The sequence below is a fragment of the Ursus maritimus genome, unplaced genomic scaffold (assembly GCF_017311325.1).
Source record: "Ursus maritimus isolate PB19 unplaced genomic scaffold, ASM1731132v1 scaffold_29, whole genome shotgun sequence".
Classification (NCBI taxonomy): domain Eukaryota; kingdom Metazoa; phylum Chordata; class Mammalia; order Carnivora; family Ursidae; genus Ursus; species Ursus maritimus.
Window position 1 is genome coordinate 33,684,608 of NW_024425452.1, and position 20,668 is coordinate 33,705,275.

Sequence of the window (20,668 nt, forward strand, 5' to 3'; positions counted from 1 at the left end):
TTTTAGACGTTAAAGCAAAAACTTACATGGGGATGCAGTATTGTCATTTAACTGGATAGAGAAAAAAATGAGTAGTGTAATCTTGAAAGGACAGAATAGCACGGTGGTTGAAAGCTCAGGCTCTGATGGGAGGTAGTTCTATATTCAAATTCTAACTGCAGTAATGACTATTTGCTTGAATTTAGGCAAATGAATTAACCTGTCTAAGCCTAGTTTTCTCTTTGGTGATATAAGACTAATAGCAATTCCTAATTCATGGGATTAAATGAAATAAACACCAGTAAGGAATTTACCACATTGTCTGGCAAAGTAAGTGTTCGATAAATCTTAGCCATTACACTTAAAAAAACAGATGGCAGCCAGCACGGCAAAATGTAAGTAAAACACCTTTTGGGGTCAGATCTAGCTCTACAACATATTAGCTTATTAGCTTTTTAATTTGGAGGCAAGTTATATAGCAACCAACTGCAAATTCTTTCTATGAGATAATATGTACTATGCTCCTCTCACCATTGGCATATTGCTGGTATCCAACATCATTGTTTCTTCCCCTCAATGTTACACAGTATCATTTTAAAGAGACTGGGGACAGTTAGAAGATGGCTGAGTAAAGAAGAATCAGTCTAAGTCTTTGCTCTTCATGGATGCCTGTCATACAGAGAGGGAGCCAAGAAACTGGAACAGAGTCACGCTGCAACAGGTGACAATGGGGAGCCTACTGTTAGGAACCAAATCACTAAAACAGAAGGGACTAACTGGGGGAAAGGAGAGAGTATACAAGAGTCATAGTGTCACTCTCATCTATTAGCTCATTCACTCAAAAATTATTTGCTGCTCTTGATATGCCATTGGTGTGTCTCTAACCACATTGGGTCCACTTTCAAATGACCTCTCTTTGTTTCATTTTGGCAATGTTACAACAGCTGGATTTTCAATTATCCAGTGACTTAAAAGAATCAGTTTCCTCCAGATGCTATTGCCTATGGTGATCACCTCTAGTGTCCTCTGTAGAGACATCAGGAAGGGGTGAGGCGAGGCAGGTGAGAGGACACGAAGCAGGTGACTCAGGAGGAACAGTGTAAGGATAGGAGGCCATGGCTTGCATCTCAGATGTGGGCAGGAGGTGAGGAGTCTATTCCCAGGCTGCTGTACAGACAATGCAGGGCCAGGAGGGCTAACCCAGGGGAGTGCTAAGTGCTCTTATCAGAGGTCCAGAAGGCTGCCAGAGTGCCAGGAAAGCCAGAAATCTCTTTGTGATATAAAAATACCCAGAAAATCTTCAGGATTGATGCTGATCCATGAGATTTCTAGTTCCGTAAGAGACCCAACTGGTATTTCTACAATAATCCTAAATTAATGAATTTTGGGTTGCCAAACAAAAAGATTCACCTGGATCTCCTACATGTAACTTTTGTTAACTACAAAATATAATCCAGACAAGGACTTCCATCTAGCAGTGAGCATCTGTGGTGTTGCATTTATACTTCTTGCTAAGATATAGGACTAGTTCTATTTAGCTCAATTCAGTAAGTATGTACTAAGTTTCTATTATGTGCTTTAGCATTGTGCAAGGTGCTAATGGTGTTTTGAAAGAAGTATACGAAAGACTGTCTTTAAAGAAGATGATTGACAATTTAATTGCAAGGCAACACTTAACTGTTAAAAACATAAAGCTCTCAAGAGCATAATACGAGTAGAAATTCAACTAAATGTTAAAGTGTTTGATAAAGACAGCCATGGCTAAGGAGAAAGATCAAGATGGAGAAAGATCAAGATGGGTCACAGCAGTCACAAGAGGATTCAAGTGTGAGGTGGGACCTAAGTAGTGACCAGACAGATAGGCTTAGATAGATGGAAAATAGTTCTGAGTTTTCCAAGCAGGATAATAGAGCAGTTATACAGGTGTATATATGCACGGTGTGTTTGAAGCTTTGGGATGAAAGAGAATGAAAGAATGTCAGGCTTCTAAGCCTTAGTGTCTGCCTAGAAAGGGGTGTCGCTAATCAAATTTGAGGGTGAGGGAAGGTGAGGTTTTATACATCTTGGGTTTAAGGAAAGAGCACGGCATTTCTGTGGAAATATCCATCAGGTAACTGGAGACATGGGAAAAGATGAAACCAGAGATACATAGATTTGGCCACTTTTAGAATTAAAATAATGGAAACAAGAAAATGAATGAGATCCCTGAAAGCATAAAAAAAAAGGGGGAGGAATAAAAAAAGGACCAAAAAAAAAAAAAAAAAAAAGACTGCTAGAAAAAAGCTCTTAGTTAAAAGAGACAAGAAAAGAAGACAAAACAATGAGGTGCTATGAAAAACAGGAATGTTGTATTGAAGCCTGAGAGAAACCCAGGGGAAAGATCAACAAGATTTCACCAGAGAGATCACTAGCTGTGATAAGAATATGACTACTGACATTACATTTTTTTTTTCTTCAAAGTTCTTTGGGAGTGATTATTACTTTGCCTGGATAGTAAATGGAAGGATTGTTTTTTCATGAACCTTGTCACTAGATGGTGCTGGAGTTATTCAGGAAAGCAAACATGGGCTACAGTGAGTAAAAGATTTTTTTTTTCCCCTTTTGGTGTGTCGGTTACAGAGAACAACGATTACATTTTCCTTAATGTATAAACAAGCTTTGAAAACCTCTCTTAGTAATTAGACATCTACTTATGTTTAACAAGATTTTTTGAGTTAAAGAAACTCTGAGGCATTGGCTGTCATGCTTTTAGCACAGTGAAGAGAAAGAAAGGAGCAGAACATTACGTCCTTCAGACACCTGTTCTCACAGAATGAGGCCAGGAGCTAAACACCAGGTTTATAATCCTCAGATCACATCAATAGCATAAGGCTCTTTATCTATATTCTTAGAGTTTCCCTTCAAAACAGAAAGAATAGCATGTTTGCAAGATGAAAATATTTGAATTTTAATCGATTTTTATTTAGCTCAGTTTAGTTATAATGTTGTATAGTGGTTTAATTTTAGAGGAAATTCACTCAAATTTCTCATTCATGAATTGCATTCTGTTCAAACATGGTATCAACCGGATAAACACTCTGATTATCAAAAGCTCATTGTTTTACAAATACATGCCCGATCACTGTATCATCCTCCTGAAGCTTGAGGGGTAAGGGGAAGTAATGGGAACCTGAAGTTTATGGTACCTCTTGTGCCATAAGTAATAAAGTCCTTGGTCTCTGACCTAAGGGTTTTGTGCCATCATCTATGAAACTATGGCAGGCTAACTTGCTAGCTTGCAACTAGGCTTAATTTTAGATCCTCCAGTTCCTAAGAGTAGCTCAACAGTCCCTACTGGGTCTGTTGTGAGATATTCTGAGAATCTTTCCTGAAGGCCCACACTCAAACCCACATCTGTCCTTTTAATGACTTAATAAACACTAATCCCCTGTTTTAATTTTCGTGCTGCTCAAAATATTAGAGTAGTTTCTGTTTTCTGCCCAGAACCCTCAATGATACTTTTTCACTATGCCAAAGAAGACTTGCATTTTCAATCTTCAAAATGTTATTATTTAGGAAGGTGTGGAGAAATGGAGAAATACTTACCACTTCATTATGATGTGGAAACAGTATTTTTAATTGTGTCAGTACTGTCACAGAATTCGATTGGAAGTGTGAAGACAAAAAAGGATTCCTTGTAAGAGATCAGAACAGTTTTTCTACTGGCTACTGAAGAACAGTCTTCTGTTTAGTGACTTACTATGAACCTGCTATCCACCTCTTATTGTCCACTAGGAGGGATTTTCTTCCCCTGTCGACTTTGTACCTTATAGGGAGTGAGCTGAGATGTTATATAAATAAATCATTACACCACCTACACTGAGCTCACTTGGTGTTTCCCAGCCCTGGTGAATGTAGAGTATTTTACAATACCTCAGCAGTTGTGAGAAAAGTCTTATCTGTGATATGTCTCAATCCACATGCCACGACACCAAGAGCCACTCCAGGAAACACATAGGAATTGTTTCCTTGGCCAGGATACAGGGTCCGTCCATTTGGAAGAGTGACTGGATCAAAAGGACTGCCACTGGCAAAAATCGCACGCCCCTACAACACAGACACACGACTAACTTTAAAAAGCAGCGCAATATTTTAAACAAATGTGTCATAACAGAGCTACCCCATAGTTAAAGTACTGAGTGTTTAAAAGAAGGCTGATTTTCATTAACTCCCTGGTAAGTCTGGGCAAGTTTTTATGATGTTGGCAGTAACTTCTGAGGTGGGTGATTACTACCGCTCTCTTCCTCACTCTCCTCAGAGAAGTGTGCAGAGCACAGGATACCTCAAGACCACCACTCTCTTCTCTGCAGGGGTCCAACCCATAAGTCTATCAACCATTTCTATAGGGGCTTCAGATTATAGGCTTCTGAAGATAAAAGAAATGACATTTTAGATTAGAGTTTAGGGATCTACACATTTCAACATAATCACTGGGACAAATTTTACATATTTCTATATTGTAAAGAATTCCATAGAAAATCATGTAGGAAACAAACTCATTAGCACAAATGGGATAAGCAATTAAGAGGAAGGTTAAATTATCAATAATTGTCAAAAACTGTCATGTTTTCCCTAATCTGCACATTTTCTCACACTGTTTTGGAGAAACCTCATGTGTTGCATGCTTTAGATGGCCATGACGTAGGGCCTGCCAGGTGCTGCAATTCCACACGGCTAATCAGGAAGGAAGAGGGGCACCTGGGTGGCTCGGTCAGTTAAACGTCGGACTCCTGCTTTCAGCTCAGGTCATGCTCTCAGGGTTGCGAGATTGAGCCCCATGACGGCCCCGCGTTGGGTACGGAATCTGCTTGGGATTCTCTCTCTCTCCCTCTGCCACTCCCCCTGCTCGCGTGCTCTCTCTTTCTCTCTCTCAAAGAAAAGGGAAACTCTGATCTGCAAAGATGAGGGTGGAAATATAGCTGAGAACAGTCAGGCTTCTAAAATAGATACAGGAAACCCTTGACAAATAAAGCATCACCATCTAAGAAATGCATTTGAGAACTCCACAGCACCAAATCCCCAAAGCATCATTTAAATGATCAAGGGCTGGGCTGTAACTTTCATCCCTATTTAGAGTCTAATCCATTATAATGTTAATAATATTAACTTAATATTCATTTTTTTAAAGATTTTATTTATTTGACAGAGAGACAGCCAGCGAGAGAGGGAACACAAGCAGGGGGAGTGGGAGAGGAAGAAGCAGGCTCCTAGCGGAGGAGCCTGATGTGGGGCTCGATCCCAGAACTCCGGGATCATGTCCTGAGCCGAAGGCAGACGCTTAACGGCTAAGCCACCCAGGCGCCCCAACTTAATATTCATTTTTAACAAAGGTCATAATATACTTTTTATATACAGGTAAAGTTGTATAATATGATTCAACCTTCGTCAGGGTATAAAAAAGATGAAAACAGGGGCGCCTGGGTGGCACAGCGGTGAAGCGTCTGCCTTCGGCTCAGGGCGTGATCCTGGTGTTCCGGGATCGAGCCCCACATCAGGCTCCTCCACTATGAGCCTACTTCTTCCTCTCCCACTCCCCCTGCTTGTGTTCCCTCTCTCGCTGGCTGTCTCTCTGTCGAATAAATAAATTAAAAAATCTTTAAAAAAAAAGATGAAAACAGATGAGAAAGAAAATAGGAAATCTCATTGAGGTGTCTGTAGGATACTTGTATTTTATAGAACATCAGGTTTTGTTTTCAGAAAAGTCTGATACATTCAGCTCTGTTTAGCAGATAAAATATTTTAATACAAGCAACTTTCTAATATAACTTAATTATTACTTGATATATACATTATATATCTTCAAAAAACCGTATTTGAGAAAGACCTGCAACATTACATACATGCTTATCTCCCTCCCGCCTTCCCTTCCTGCCTACTGTTTTAGAATCAGTATTTTAAGGAGGAATGGCGCTCACTAAATGACAGCTAAACACTCTCATGTATATGGATTGTTCATATGGAGAAGAAAATCTCCCCATACTATTTTTGGATATAGTTTTTCACGATTCAATAATCTTCCTATACTATTTTTGGATATAGTTTTTCACGATTCAATAATCTTCCTATACTTTGTATTTTTAACATTTCCTAATGACCTTTCACCTGTGCCTGAGTCTCTACTCGTCTTTGCTTGTGCTGTAATCCTTTGGCTGAACCAGTGTTCAAATTTTTAGCCTCAAAATGACTTTCAATTTTGTTTCAATTTCTTTAACAACATAGAACATTAAGTAAGAGAATAAGAAAGAGTTTAGGCCATTTACATCAGACACATTCAGATTTAAAAATACAAATATATAAATTTGGCTTATTTTGTTTTTGTCTATTACTGGTGAGTCTATAAACTCTTCACACCTAGATATATGACAGAATAATTACATAAACACTTATTTATAATGTGCCTACTATGTGCAATCCATACTAAAATTTTATTGCCCAGAGGAATTTGTTTTCCCTTGTAAAGATTTGAGGACTACTGGGGGGATGCCAGGCAAATTCCTCAATCTAGAGAGGGGTCGAAAATTAAACTTATTGAGGACACTGATGCCATCCCAAATATGAGAGAGAAACTCAAGTAGCTCCTTGCCAACAAGTTCAATAACTGTGGTAATGAGTATTTAAAGCGGAGCCATCAAGTTCTGATTTGTGCAGAGTGATTTAATTTTGTGTCATGTTTACCTTTTCTAGTTCATTTTGGATTTATTTTCAACATAATAGTGCTAGATATATATGACTCGACCTCTATTTTGTTGTAATGACATTTTCAAGTCTTTGAAGGGAAGAAAGCTCTTGTCAGCCTATCAGTCAAATATATATTAATAAAAACATAGTATAAAATAAGCCATTCTTTTGGAAACAGCGAAGTACCGAAGCTCTGAGGACTCCCAGCCCAGCCTGGCTGCCCAAATGTACCACCGCGGCATCGGAATCCAAACCCAGGATTTAGCAAAGCAAAAATAAGATTGTGGTTTTATACTGTATGCTTCAAAGCTCAGAAATCGCTAGTTAAGAGTTATTTTAATAAGCATCTAGAATCAAACTTTTTCCTTTGTAGCTTTCATACTTCAATCTTAGAAACTTGCAAATGACTTGAGAAAAATTATCAACAAACACTGCGGAGTTTATTTTGTTTTACCGAAGAGGAGGATTTATACAACAACGTTCTAGAAAAGGAAATAGTTCTTATCCCTTCTGACTTACTCACTTTTCTTTCAACCTTGGTTGTTTAATTTTTAAAGATTAAGTGGTAAGAACCTTAGATATCCTTCGCTCCCCTATAATGAATAAGAATTAGCTTATTAAAATATCAGAGTCTGTGCCACTGTTGGTGGGGCTGGGGAACTGGGGGGGGGGGTAGAAATCAGTTATACTTTTGCTTTACCTTGGTTAGGTTATAGCACTGCTCCGCGGTACATTCTGCTTTGCTAGTGGGGTTACTCAAAGCAAAAATAATAGGCCGTTCATTGAAGGCAGCCATATCTTTGAGAATTTGTTCTGAGAATGCACCGCCAATTGCAGCAACTCCTAATGTAGAAATGAGAAACCAGTGAATAGACTATCATTGGTTAATTCATTTAAGAAGTCCACGCCCTCAAAACAGTGAGACACTTTCTAACAGACCCTAAACAAAATATAGAATATTTGCATTAAAGTGACAAAAAGAGGTAAGTTCGTTAATGCCAATGATCTTCAGGGTTACAAATCTGTAAGTATCTATATAAAAAATCACAGATATAACATTTGGCTCATAATACATGGAGTTAGTGACCCATTCACTATGTGTTTTGATTACAAACATTTATATCAGGAAATTAAAATGTGACTAATATAAATTAACTTTCTATAAACAATTCTATGGTTAGAGTCCAGTCTCTCAGGCTATAAAGTAATTATGTTTTATAAACCAATGCTAACACTTAAGACAATCATCCAATTCAATTATAAAATCGAAGTATCACTCAATGAAAGAATCCTAACAGAAGAATAAAGGAATTAGCATAATGGAAGTGGAAAAAAATAATATTCCTAATGTATTTTGTAAAAGACAACAATAAAGGTTTATTACAGTTTCTGTTACAGAGTATTCACTTTTATTATGATTATCATCATTGTTCTCAATACTGTCGTCTGTTTCACAAGAGCTTCCAGGAATGAAGTACGATACAAAGTAAGGACGAACACTGTATCCACACAAAATGAGGCATGAAGTTTTATAACTTTGGCTGAGTTTTTTTAACCATGTTAAATCTGACTATATTAAAGATCGTATGTGCACACGCACCGTGTGAGCTACTGTGTCAAGTATGGTCCCTGTCTTCAAGGAGGGTCCAGTTAGTTCAGTGTTTCGTAGCCTCTGGGATAGTAACATTTTGGGTTGGATAATTCTTTGTTGGGGGGGCTTTCCTGTGCATTGTCGGATGTTGAGCAGCACCCCCAGGCTCCACCCACTAGATGTCAGTAGCCCTGACCACCCTACCCCCGACCCCTCCAAAGTTGTCACAACCGAAAACATCTCCAGACATTGCCAAATGTTTCTTGGGGCGCAAAATCACTCCCATTTGAGAACCACTGTCTATCTGGACTAATCAAGTCTGGAGAAGAGTTGATTATGCCAAGGATTCACAGGTTGACAGAGTTAGCAGAGGGGGCCCCCCACTTCCGCTGGAATCAGTAAGACTGAGAAGACAGTACTAAATTTACAAATCTAGGTGTCCATGGGGTACTGTTGATTCAGTGAATGAGTAATTGTGTTTGTGAATTTCAAAGATTAAAATTTTAAAAAGCTAAATTATGCCTCAAAAATCAGTAGGAAAATGAATCAGGCCAAAATGGGGTCAGGGTGGGGTTTACTGGAAAGAGGGAGAAGTTTACCTATGAGGGCAGTTGGTTTTATATCTTGAACAATGGCTTCTAGGTTTTTCATTTCTTCATGTTCATGGGCAAATTCCTCCTTCTCTTGTGTTAAGGCAGCACGTCCCTAAGTAAAGCAAATAAAAAGAAATGTTAAACCTGCCAAACATATGTGAGCCAAAGAAATTTCAGAATATTACATATATTAACGTCTTCATGTATCATGTGTTACAGCTGTTCTTAAACTCTCTTCTCCGATTATCAGAGTATTCTTCCATTCAGTCTTTCAACAAATACCATGTCTTAGACAATGTTCTAGGCAATGCGGATGTAGCAGCGAACAAACTAAAGCCTTCCCCTTACCTAACTATTACTTAATATTTAAAATCTTAATTCTACAGACATTTGTGAGGAACTGGCACTAACAAATGGCAATGCGAAATGTCATTTAAATATCATTTACAAAACACTATTTGTGTTAAATAACAGTGCCTTAGAATGCAGAGCTGGCTTTAGCCACAGCACTTCCAATTTATGCCCCATTGAGTAAGAATAGAACGGGATGCCATATTTATATCATAGTTTGATTTTCTGAATAAGAACTAGCTTTGTGTATTTTTATCTTAATGTTTTGTTTATGAATGTGTCATGTATTATCTAGGAAACATCTAATTATAATTTTCTAGCTGCAAATTTTTAAGATTTTGACTTAACAAAATTCAGCACTGCCTAATGTTATATGGTACTTTATGACTTACAAGTTGTTTTCATATATTTCATATGATCCCCTCAACAATTTTAAGAAGTAGGGAACTATAGGGCGCCTGGGTAGGTCAGTCAGGTGAATGTCAAACTCTTGATTTTGGCTCAGGTCATGATCTCACGGTCGTGAGATGGAGGCCCTTCCAGGCTCAGCGCCTGGTGGAGAGTTGGCTCGAGATTCTTTCCCTTGGCCGCCCCTCCACCAGCCCTCGTCCCCCACCCCCCCTTCCCCTGCCCTGCTGGCAGGCATGCACTCTCTCTCTCTAAAATAAATAACTCTAAAATAAATAACTCCTGAAGAAAAATAAAGAAATATGGCAACTAATTAGAGTCATTTTACATGCAGAGACAGAGGCTCTGAGATGTTAAGGGACTTGCCCAAGGCAGATGCTGGAACTCAGTCTTTCCAATAATACAGCAAGTACTGTCCTGGAGAAAAAGGTTTACAAATCGTATATTTGTTTTGGTACATTTGTTTTTAAATGGTATATGTCAGATTGCTTATAAACTGTTACCCCGAAGATGGTACAATTTTCTTGTTTTGAAAGGTTATTACCACTTTATTTCTGCTTTTAAAGATTTATTTATTTTAGAGAGAGTGTGAGCAGGGGGAGGGGCAGAGGGAGAGGGAGAGAGAGAAGCAGACTCCCCGCTGAGTGCGGAGCTCCATACGGATCCCACAACCCTGAGATCATGACCTGAGCCAAAATCAAGAGTTGGATGCTTAACTGACTGAGCCACCCAAGCGCCCCTATTTCTGTTTTGAAAATACACATGGAGTCTGCTTGGGATTCTTTCCCTCTTCTTCTCCCTCCCCTTTTGCCCTTCCCCCTGCTCGTGCTCACTCTCCCTCCCTAAAATAAATAAACTTCTAAACTCTTAAAAAAATTGAATAAAGTACTTAGGATTATGCCAGGTTTTTCTTGTGCCAGTTTTTAACAAGAACTCAACATTAGTTGTAGTTGTAATTAAAATTATTATGAAGAAGAAAACAAGTCATAATTGCAACAGTTATAATTTTGGTACATTTCTTAACAGTTATCACCATTAGTCATTTCTGAGTTCTACATTGTTATTTACCTTACCTTTTCTTCTGAGACACTGTGAAAAAAAATCTTAACACTAACTAGAAAAGATACCTGTACCCCCATGTTCGTTGCAGTATTATTTACAATAGCCAAGACATGGAAGCAATCAATAGATGAATGAATGGATAAAAAAAAAAAATCCCCCCCCACACACAGAATATTATTCAGCCATAAAAAAATGAAATATTGCCATTTGCAATATGGATGGACATTGAGGGCATTATGCTAAGTGAGATAAGTCACACAGAGAAAGATAAATACCGTATGATTTTACTTACACGTAGAATCTAAAAAAAAAAAAAAAATCAAAAAACCCCAACAACCCTGAATTTACAAATACAGAGAACAGATTTGTGGTTGTCAGCAGTGGGGAGGGAGGGGCAAAATCGGTGAAGGAGAGGTCAAGAGGTACAAACTTCCAGTTACAAAAGAAGTCAGTCCTGTGGATATAATGTACGCCTTGGCTATAGTTAATACTGTACTGTATATTTGAAAGTTGCTAAGAGAGTAGATCTTAAAAGTTCTTATCACACAAAAAACCCAATTATAACCATATGTGATGACAGGGTTAACTAGAGTTATTGTGGTGATAATTTTGCAATATACACAAGTATTGAATCATTATGTTGTATAACTGAAACAGACACAAAATTACATGTCAATTATATATCAATAAAAAAATCTTACTTCACCAGAATCAAATTAGAAGCTTACTGTTTCATATTCACTTGAGAGAACATTCTAGTCTCCAGTAATATTAAATTGAATATAGTTAGATCATACTCATTTCGTTTATTAAGAAAAAGTCAAAAGTGTCATATAAATTCAGTTTCCACTTTTATCAGGAAGCATCAAGTTGTTCAATAAAATCTATCTACTATCATAGGCTTTTTAGAATTAGTCATAGGTCCAACAACAAATAGTTTATGCAAACCTAGACTGATTTCATGAGTAAACACTAAATATTGTTTTTCTTATTTATGAGACAAGATTTTTTAAAATTTCCTTTTAATAATATAAAGAAATATATGACAATACTGAAATCTTCACAACTCTCATCAAATTGCGGGGAGGGGCTACCTGGTGCCCCCATCCTCATCTCTCTTAGCTTCTCAGCCAGGAAATCTATTTCATTTACATATCTCAATTACAGAGATTAATTCAACATTATCCTACTACGTAAACAAAGGCTAGGTTTAGTGATAATTTATTAGTCACAAATGAAAAAACAGAGGCATTTGGAGTACCTCAGAATTCCCTCCAAATATTTTGATAATCCAGACTTTGACTTAGGCCCCAATTCCTCATCATCCATTTCCTGTGTCAAAGTTCTTTGCACTGTAACTTGACAGTTCCTTCCACAAAAGGCAGTTATACTTTCCCAGCCCTTGTCTTTGGACTTGAACACGTAGTTTCTTTGGTCAATAAAATGTATGCTGAAATGAGAGTGTGCCAGTTCCGAGCTTAGGCCTTAAGAGTAACTGGTGTTTCTGCTTATTCTCCTGTGCCTTTGCTATTTGTGCTTTAAAAGTGTGTCGCCTGGCTAGCCGGCTGGTCCAACGAGGATAAGAACCTTGTGAAAAAGACCTGGACCCAACCTATGACTTAGAGCCACCCAGCCAACATCATCAGAGCTACTCCAGCTAACCCCCAGTGTGTGAGAAGCAAATTATTACTGTTGTATGTTACTGAGATTTTGTGGCTTTCGATAACTCAGCAATAGCTGAGTGATACAGGGGATAACTTTTTTTTTTGATACAGGAGATAAATTTTGATTATACATTCCATCATTTCTTTTTACTCATTGTTCTTATCTGTTGCTTTCGGAGTTAAGAGGTTCCTTTTCCTGAAACGATTTAATGGAAGGAATGCTTTTGCAATCTATCTGCTTACCTCAATGCCCTTATTACCGCTTAGTTATTTGGAAAAAAAAAAAAATCATGCATTATTGGAAAAGAATGAAAAATTCTGGTCTTGGATAGGAATAAGAACTTGGAACTGTTTGAGCGTTAGAGTATTTAAATTATTTCTGAACTATTTCTGGATGTAGTATAAGCTAAAATTCATGACTATTTTTGTTCTCACAACAATGAAATTTCTAGGACAGGTACTAAATAAAGTTGCAGCTTGGGGAGACATATTTCCTGGGAATAATAACTTTTAGCTTCCAACATTCTAAACTAAACACGACATAGTTTTGGCTTGTTGCTCCTTCCCAGAAATGTATATACTCAATTTCAAGTATAAGGCAAGAAGTTAGACTAACACCTACCCAAGGCTCTATATGGTAAACGCTAGAGAACTCCAAACTGCTTCTCGCATGGTCCCTGTACACTTGAGGCTGAAGGGCTAAACCAGACCTGCTACTTTCAACACAGCGGTCACCAAGCTGAGGTACCTTCACAGGACCTTGAGGGAGAAAATGCACGTCACGAAGCAGTGGCCAGATGGCTCTTCTCGAAGCTGTGGCAGTGCTTGTTGGTTGTCAGGCAAAAGCAGGGGTCTCTAGTGTCTAGCCCACCACCCACAGGGGAGGCCTAAGTGATGGTGGTGGTGGTGCCACCATATTTGGCAGCTTTCCTGTTTGTGGCTGAGACCCTGATTCTCCAGCCCACAGTTACCCAGTTCCCTTGCTAATGCAGACATGCACTGCAACTATTCCTGAACATTCAGCCCTGTGTCTGCTTCTTCTTTTGTTTTTCTTAAAGATTTTATTTATTTATTTGAGAGAGAGAGCACATGAACAGGGGGGAGAGGGAAAAACAGGCTCCCTGCTGAGCAGGGAGTGCAACGTGGGACTCGATCCCAAGGTCCTGGGATCATGACCTGAGCTGAAGGCAGACGCTTAACGGACGGAGACACCCAAGTGCCCCATGTGTCTACTTCTTCTAAGGTTTAGAGATTTGCATTTCAGAATGTTTTTATGGACAAGGGAACTTTAACGTGTGCTATGTTCTCCAACAGGAAAAGATCTCAGGATAATTATTCAAACTACTCCAAACTGGCTAGAGTCACCCCAACACAATGTTGTGTAATCTTGAGAGCTGCTGAGAAAAGGCGTGACTCTTAGAGAAGACAATGTATCACAGGGTTTGCCTACTGGTCTTTTGATTTTCCACTGACAAACTGTAAGTATTATGCAAATATAATTCAATGAATTTACTATAGTATCTGAAAATGTCATATTACTTTTATTTTTTTTAAGATTTTATTTTTAAGTAATCTCTACATCCAACATGGGGCTCGAATTTGTAACCCCAAGATCAAAAGTCACATGCTCTACCGACTGAGCCAGCCGGGCACCCCCTGAAAATGCCATAATAATTTTATATCCAAATCCTGAAACCCTTTTCATGCTATGGTAGAGAATTCTAATTGTCCACCAATATTCATGCTCTCCTTTTCTAATTCTTTTTTAAGTTTTATTTTTGTAATCTCTACCTAGTGTGGGGCTCAAATTCACAACCCCAAGATCAAGAGTTGCATGCTATTCTGACTGAGCCAGGTAGACACCTTGCGTTCTCCTGGGTTTTTTAAATTATATTATTGTGAAAACACAATATGAAATCTTAAGTTTTGGGGTGTATAATCTTTCCTTAAAAAAAAAAAAAACTTTTTTCATTCACCCTTTTTAATACTAAGATTTCTCAGGTTTAGCCAATCACATGGCTACCCAGGTGGAGACTATTTCTTAGACTCCTTGAAGCCCAGAGTGGCATGAGACTATCTCTGGTCAAAAGGATGGAGTGGAAGTGACGTGTGCAACTTCTGACACAGCCACCCCCCGCCTCCCATCCATTCCCCACCCTCTCTTCCCAGCTGGCTGGGACAGTAAGCACTGGAAAGCTTCTCTGTACCCAGGGACAGATGATGGATACACAGATGCCTCTCTTCTGCCTACCTCTAAACTATAAGATGACAAAAAATAAATTTTAACTTGCTTACGTTACCATATTTTGGGGTCGCCTTGTACAGCAATTTAACCTAAAATCTAACCAATCCATACCTTTAGGCTAGTAATTTCTTCATTTCATATCTGAAAATGGCACACACACCATCAGGAGGAAACTGCCTTGACAAACTCTTATCTTCTGGGAAGGCCAATGACCAAAACATCAAAACCAAGAAATTGTCCATACATTTTTAAAGATTCATACCAATGTAAATTCTACCATTTCTCTATACTTAGACAGTTGTTTTTATTCCCAAATTCCTGCTCACTGCAATTTAAATACAATTTCTTTTTGTTCAATTTTGTATCATTGCCTTAAATAATCTTTTGTGTTGGGGGGCGCCTGGGTGGCTCACTTGGTTAAGCATCTGACTCTTGGTTTGGGCTTTGGTTATGATCTCAGGGTCCTGAGATCGAGCCCAGCACTGAACTCCGGCACTGAGCATGGAGTCTGCTTGTCCCTTTCCCTTTGCTCCTCCCCCTGCTCGCACTCTTTCTTCCGCCCCCCCAAATAAATAAATAAAATCTTTTCAAAAGTAATATTTTGTGTATCTGAAAACAGATACTGAATCACACTGTCTCCTTTCCCAGGTGCGGAACCCCGATGTTTTTATCTGTTTTCCGACTAGAACCCGTCTCTCTCCTATCATCGGTTAGTGGCTCACCTGAACTCTCAGATGCTCTTGTTCCGCGTCATATACCACAGAGCCGAGAACTGCATCCCATCAAAGCAAAAACCAATGCTGAATATGGTCAAGGAGGACCCCACTTCCTAGATCTGGCTTTAAATGTTGTGTTACTGCAGTCTGGTATCATGTTTTCTTCTTTAGTAGCAGTAAAACACGATCAGTCTTTACCTGTGGTTTACTTCAGGTAGAAAGGAGAAACCCCACAGAAAGGATGCTGTATATAAGGTTTTCAGAATTATCAACAGAATAGGAATAGGAAATACGAAAAAGGAGGAAAATACGCCACTGCTTTATTTTAAAAAGTGCTGAGGCTTGCCAAACAGTAAGATTCCACACAATCCATGGAAAGTCAGCCTGGCCCAAAGCAGGAAGTAGAAGAATCAGGAGCTCATGGTGAAGGCCTGCTGGAAGCATCTGGTGTTCCCAGTCTGAGGAAACAACCAGTTCTTGACCATCCCACTATGGACAAACTACAGGACAAGGCAAATACACCCAAGCTGCTTCTGGTATACAGTTTAAAATAGATTCACACGTGATGGCCATAAAAATGGAAATCTATTCAGTTTCATTAGTTCACCAAGGTAAGAAGGAGGCTCCCATGGGAGAAAATAAAATGAGCATAAAAGTCTTAGAAACAATTTTCTTAGCAGCTGAAATAACTGAATTCAACCTGGTACAGCATGAATTGTGCTGCTGCAGAACACAAACAAAAGAAGGGGGTCTAGTCTGCTTATACTGAACGTGGAGCTGCAAATCCACGATGTAAGCGGAGTTTAGAAGATGCTGAGTAATCTGAAAGTGATAGACGGGACCCCCATTTTCTTGATTCAATGTTTCAAAGTATTTTCCTGAGAGCCGTGTCTCAGACTATCCAAAACTGTAAATTAAACAAAAAAAAATTTTTTTTAAAGATTTTATTTATTTATTTGACAGAGAGAGAGATAGCCAGCGAGAGAGGGAACACAAGCAGGGGGAGTGGGAGAGGAAGAAGCAGGCTCCCAGCGGAGGAGCCCGATGAGGGGCTCGATCCCAGGACTCCAGGATCACACCCAGAGCTGAAGGCAGACGCTTAACGACTGAGCCACCCAGGCGCCCCAAATTTTAAAAAAATTTTAAATGTAGGGGTGCCTGGGTGGCTCAGTCGGGTAAGTGTCTGCCTTCGTTTCAGGGCATGATCTCCGGGTCCTGGGACTGAGTCCCACATCGGGCTCCCTGCTCAGCAAGGAGTCTGCTTCTCCCTCTCCCTCTGTCTGCGGCTCCCCCTGCTTGTGCGCTCTCTCCCTCTCTCTCATTCTGTCAAATAAATAAAATCTTAAAAAAATAAAATAAAATTGTAAATGTATTTCACAATGTTGTCCACACAATTCTTGATTGCTGTCCATATACCATTAATTTGTGATAAATCTTGCTGGCTAGGGACATGAATAAATCACTAGTAGCAGAACGCATTCTAATACCCAACTGCAAATAAATTTACATTACTCCTGAAAACTTCTCATGATATTGAGAAAAGTAAATAAAAGGTCCCGGGTGAGACACAGAAAATGTCATCTACAAATGGTGGAGACAGAACATGGGACTAAGGCTCAGGACCGCAGTCCCCAGGATCTTCCCTTCACTCATGACCTGGGGCATGTCCTTTGAGACCCCCGTGGATGTTGATTTCTCCATCTACAGAAACAGTTTGGATTCATGATGATGACAATGTGATGAGAGTGAGCCAGATCTGAATTTTCCAAGCTGAGCACCAGACTCACCTCAGGAGAGACAGATTCCTGAGCCCTGCTTTCAGATATTCTAATTCAAGTCCAGGAGGAGGCTCTGGAATCTGTGCATGTCTTTTTTAAAGTCTCCCAGGTGACTAAGATGATTACCAGTTTTAAGAATCACTGCACCAAATGATTTATCAGATTTCTACAAGGTGCCTTTGAAAAAGATACGTGTTATGTTTTCAAAAATGTATAAAATGATTTTTCTTTTGCTAAAGAAGAAAAGCTGTGGAATAACAAATTATTAATCACAGATTTCTAGTACTGCTTTTTTTGACTGACAACTTTAGATATAATAAAAAATATTTAATGCAGTTTAAATCCCCTAAATTTCCTGGAATGAGAAGCAAATCACAAAAAAGATGGGTAAACATTGTGTGAAAGGCAAAGATGTATGCTTTCAGCATAACACTTTACCTTCTTAATCACAGCAACAGCACTGGCAGCCCCCAGCCAATCGAAGCCAGTAAGAAACCCAAATGGCCCACGGCCTCTCCCCCAAAGGCTTGATTCTTGCTGGTGACTTAGGAAGGCCGGGAATCATGCAATGTAGTAATAGCGCTACTGAAAGCCTCTACTTGCCAAAAAGAGAAGAACCAACAGACAAAGATTAAGGTCTCTCATGTAATTTCTGTACCATTTTCGACGTTGATGTGAAGATCTGGCTTAGAAGAATAAACTACTGGAATGTGACCTCTCGATCTGGCAACATGAAGGCGACCACCTGCACCTTTAGACTTCTATTTTCTACACCAATGGATCATTTTCCTCCTTCTTTCAAAATCTGATTTGGAATCCATATTCTTTACACTACTCTTATCAGTTGGATATGGATATAGAAGATTTCTTTTCTGTTCATTCCCCTTTCCAGGATCCCTCACCGAAATGCTTTTTGCCTTCTTTTGGCAAAGTGCACATGGGCATTTCTTATTGTAGAAATCCCAAATCCTGTGTTTCTTCTTTTTTTTTTTTTTTAGTCTTTAATTACACCAAATGTATTATGAATAGCTGAGAATTTCTTTTGAGCGCTCTTATTTCTTCAATCTCCCCTACCACCTTATTTTGTGCTGATTCTTACAAGAGGACAGAAGATACAGCTAACCATACTGAATGACCACCTTTTTCAAAAGCACAGACGCTCTGGTGCGGGTGGAGAGGATAGGTGGTAAAGACCATCGAGATGTGGGGTTAGCATTTCATGACGCAGGACAGGTATAAAAAATTAACTACGGATTGTTATGATAAATATTTATTTCTTCCTACACACAGGCACTAGAAGACCTCTCCCTCAAGTGCTTTCTTTGCCTCCTGGAATCCATGCCAGCTTGGACGTTTGGCCCATTGCACTGGCCCGGTTCTGCTGTCAGGTCCTCAGTTTATCAGAGTTGAATCGGGCCCCTCTCTACATCTACAGACAGGGCCCTCCTAGCGGGCGGCCGATGTCATTTCACTGTCAGAACAAGTATCATCTGGTCGGATGATGTAACTCCATAAACAAGGCAACCACACAGTACACTTTTTAGTTTTTGGTTTTATGTCTTAAAAAGTGAAGGAGTTTGGTATATTTTTCTGTATTATAAACAATTACATGACAGGTTAATAAAATTAATAAAATAAGTCTTATTGATTTTCAGGAGAGGTTGTGAAAGTACTAAGGATAAAGGACAACAAACAAAAATCATGTAAATTTGAAGAGTATATTAATTTACTAGTTATCCTCAGATTTATTAGTTCTGCAACAAAAATCAACATAATTTTAACTTTTGAAAAACTTGAAGGAGAAAGTAGTTAATTGAAGCTTCATGCTTCTTTTATATTAAATAGCACACAAGCTGTTAAACATATAACGACCTTTTAAAATGTAACTTTATCTTGGCAAGCAGCATTGATGCAGTTCTTTATTTTGGCAAGTAAAAGACATGAGGTAAGAGTGACTGATTAGGTCTAGGCAACAAACTTCACAATTATTCCAAGCATTGTAATCCATGGAATTTGGAGTCTCAGGTTCAGTAAGTGTACACTAAAATTATTTGAGATGCTAAAATCTGTATATTTTTATATATATTTCACATAAAAATGTCATTAGAAATCATAAAAGAAATCCACAGTCACAGACTTCCACTTTTTTTTTTTAGATATTTGCATGTATTGTAATACATCCCTAAATATGACACAATTTGTATGGCTTTTTCCATGGCTCCAACTTTTTGCATGCAGATATTCCCGAAATCTCTATCTCCAGAAGCCCAGACCTTTATCCTGAGCGTCACTCTTGTACCTCTGATTGCCAAGGGGTCATCTCCATGAGATGTGCAAAGGTGCCTTAAACTTGCTATTTCCAAACTGGATCGCGTTATCTTTCTCTTAAACTTGGTCTGTTCGTTATTCCTTTTCCGCAGTAATGGCCACATCATTTATCCAGACAGAGTCCTGCCAGAGTCCTGCCTGTACTCTACCCTACCCCTCCTTCCATATTTAGTGGTTACTAAGTATGTCAATCCTATTTGCTAAATATCTACTGAATCAAATGTCTTTCACTCACCCCCATAATCACTGCTTTCTTTCAGTTACCAATTAATTTTATCTGTATTACTACAACAGCTTTGTAACTAGTTTCCTTTACTGAGTTTCACCTCATTTCAATCTGCCCTCCACAATCCTAGAGTGACAAGACACGAACCTCCTCTGCATAAGTTTCTTCAACTGCTCATTATCAGGGTTTAGAAGAGCCTTCTGCTTCCTTTCAAATCTAATCCCTAAATGCCTCTTATAGTGAAATATCTTCTTTTGCAAATGCTGTTCTTCTGCCCGGAAGACCACTCATCAATCAATTCATTTATTAACAAAATACTTATTGTCAGTTATGTGCTAGACACTATGTAGGGCTTTGAAGACACAGAGAGATGAAAGACATGATCCACAGGTCCAGCCAAGCTCTCCTAGTGAACTTTCCATGATACTTCCCTTGTCTCACTTTCAGATAGGAGACATTTAAGATGTCCATGGAGACTCCAGATAAACTCCTAACTCTTCCTTTCAAACTGAGGTGAAGAGACACCTTTTCTAGGAACCCTCCTCGNCATTCCCATTATTCTCGTCGGTGCAGCTGGGAACATCATTTCTAGGGTACCCCTGGCAACAAGGACATATTTCTATAACATTTTCATGTAGAGACATAACTTTTGGCTTGTTTGAGTTTTTCCCACTAGTCTGTGAGCCTCCTGATATCAAGGGATTCACTGAGTTCCAAAGTCTAGTACAATGCCTGACCCAGATGCAATTTCATTCAGTAAAAATCATTTCATGACCATAATATGAGTGGCCACAAAGTACAACTTTTTCTATTTATGCTGATTCTTCCAAGCAATAGCAGTTTTTAGGCCAAAAAACTTTAAACTTTATGCTTTCTTATATATTATAAAAAATTACATTTCGAGTTAATACAATTAATAAAATGATTATTATTTGATTCTCAGGAGATATTGTAAAAGTACTTCCTGTCTTGTTTTACTTCCTTATAGATACTCATTTGCCACAAAAAGT

At 38.8% G+C, this 20,668-nt stretch overlaps 1 protein-coding gene across 1 annotated transcript in view; it reads right to left on the reverse strand.

Moving 5' to 3' along the window:
• Positions 1 to 20,668, reverse strand: part of ME1 (malic enzyme 1) — a 175,329-nt gene that overhangs the window by 8,927 nt on the left and 145,734 nt on the right. Inside the window, exons 10-12 of the mRNA XM_040643704.1 lie at positions 8,887 to 8,992; positions 7,397 to 7,539; positions 3,892 to 4,065 (exon numbers count right to left, since the gene is read on the reverse strand). Coding sequence (XP_040499638.1) covers positions 3,892 to 4,065; positions 7,397 to 7,539; positions 8,887 to 8,992 — 423 coding nt within the window. The remainder of the gene's footprint in view (positions 1 to 3,891; positions 4,066 to 7,396; positions 7,540 to 8,886; positions 8,993 to 20,668) is intronic.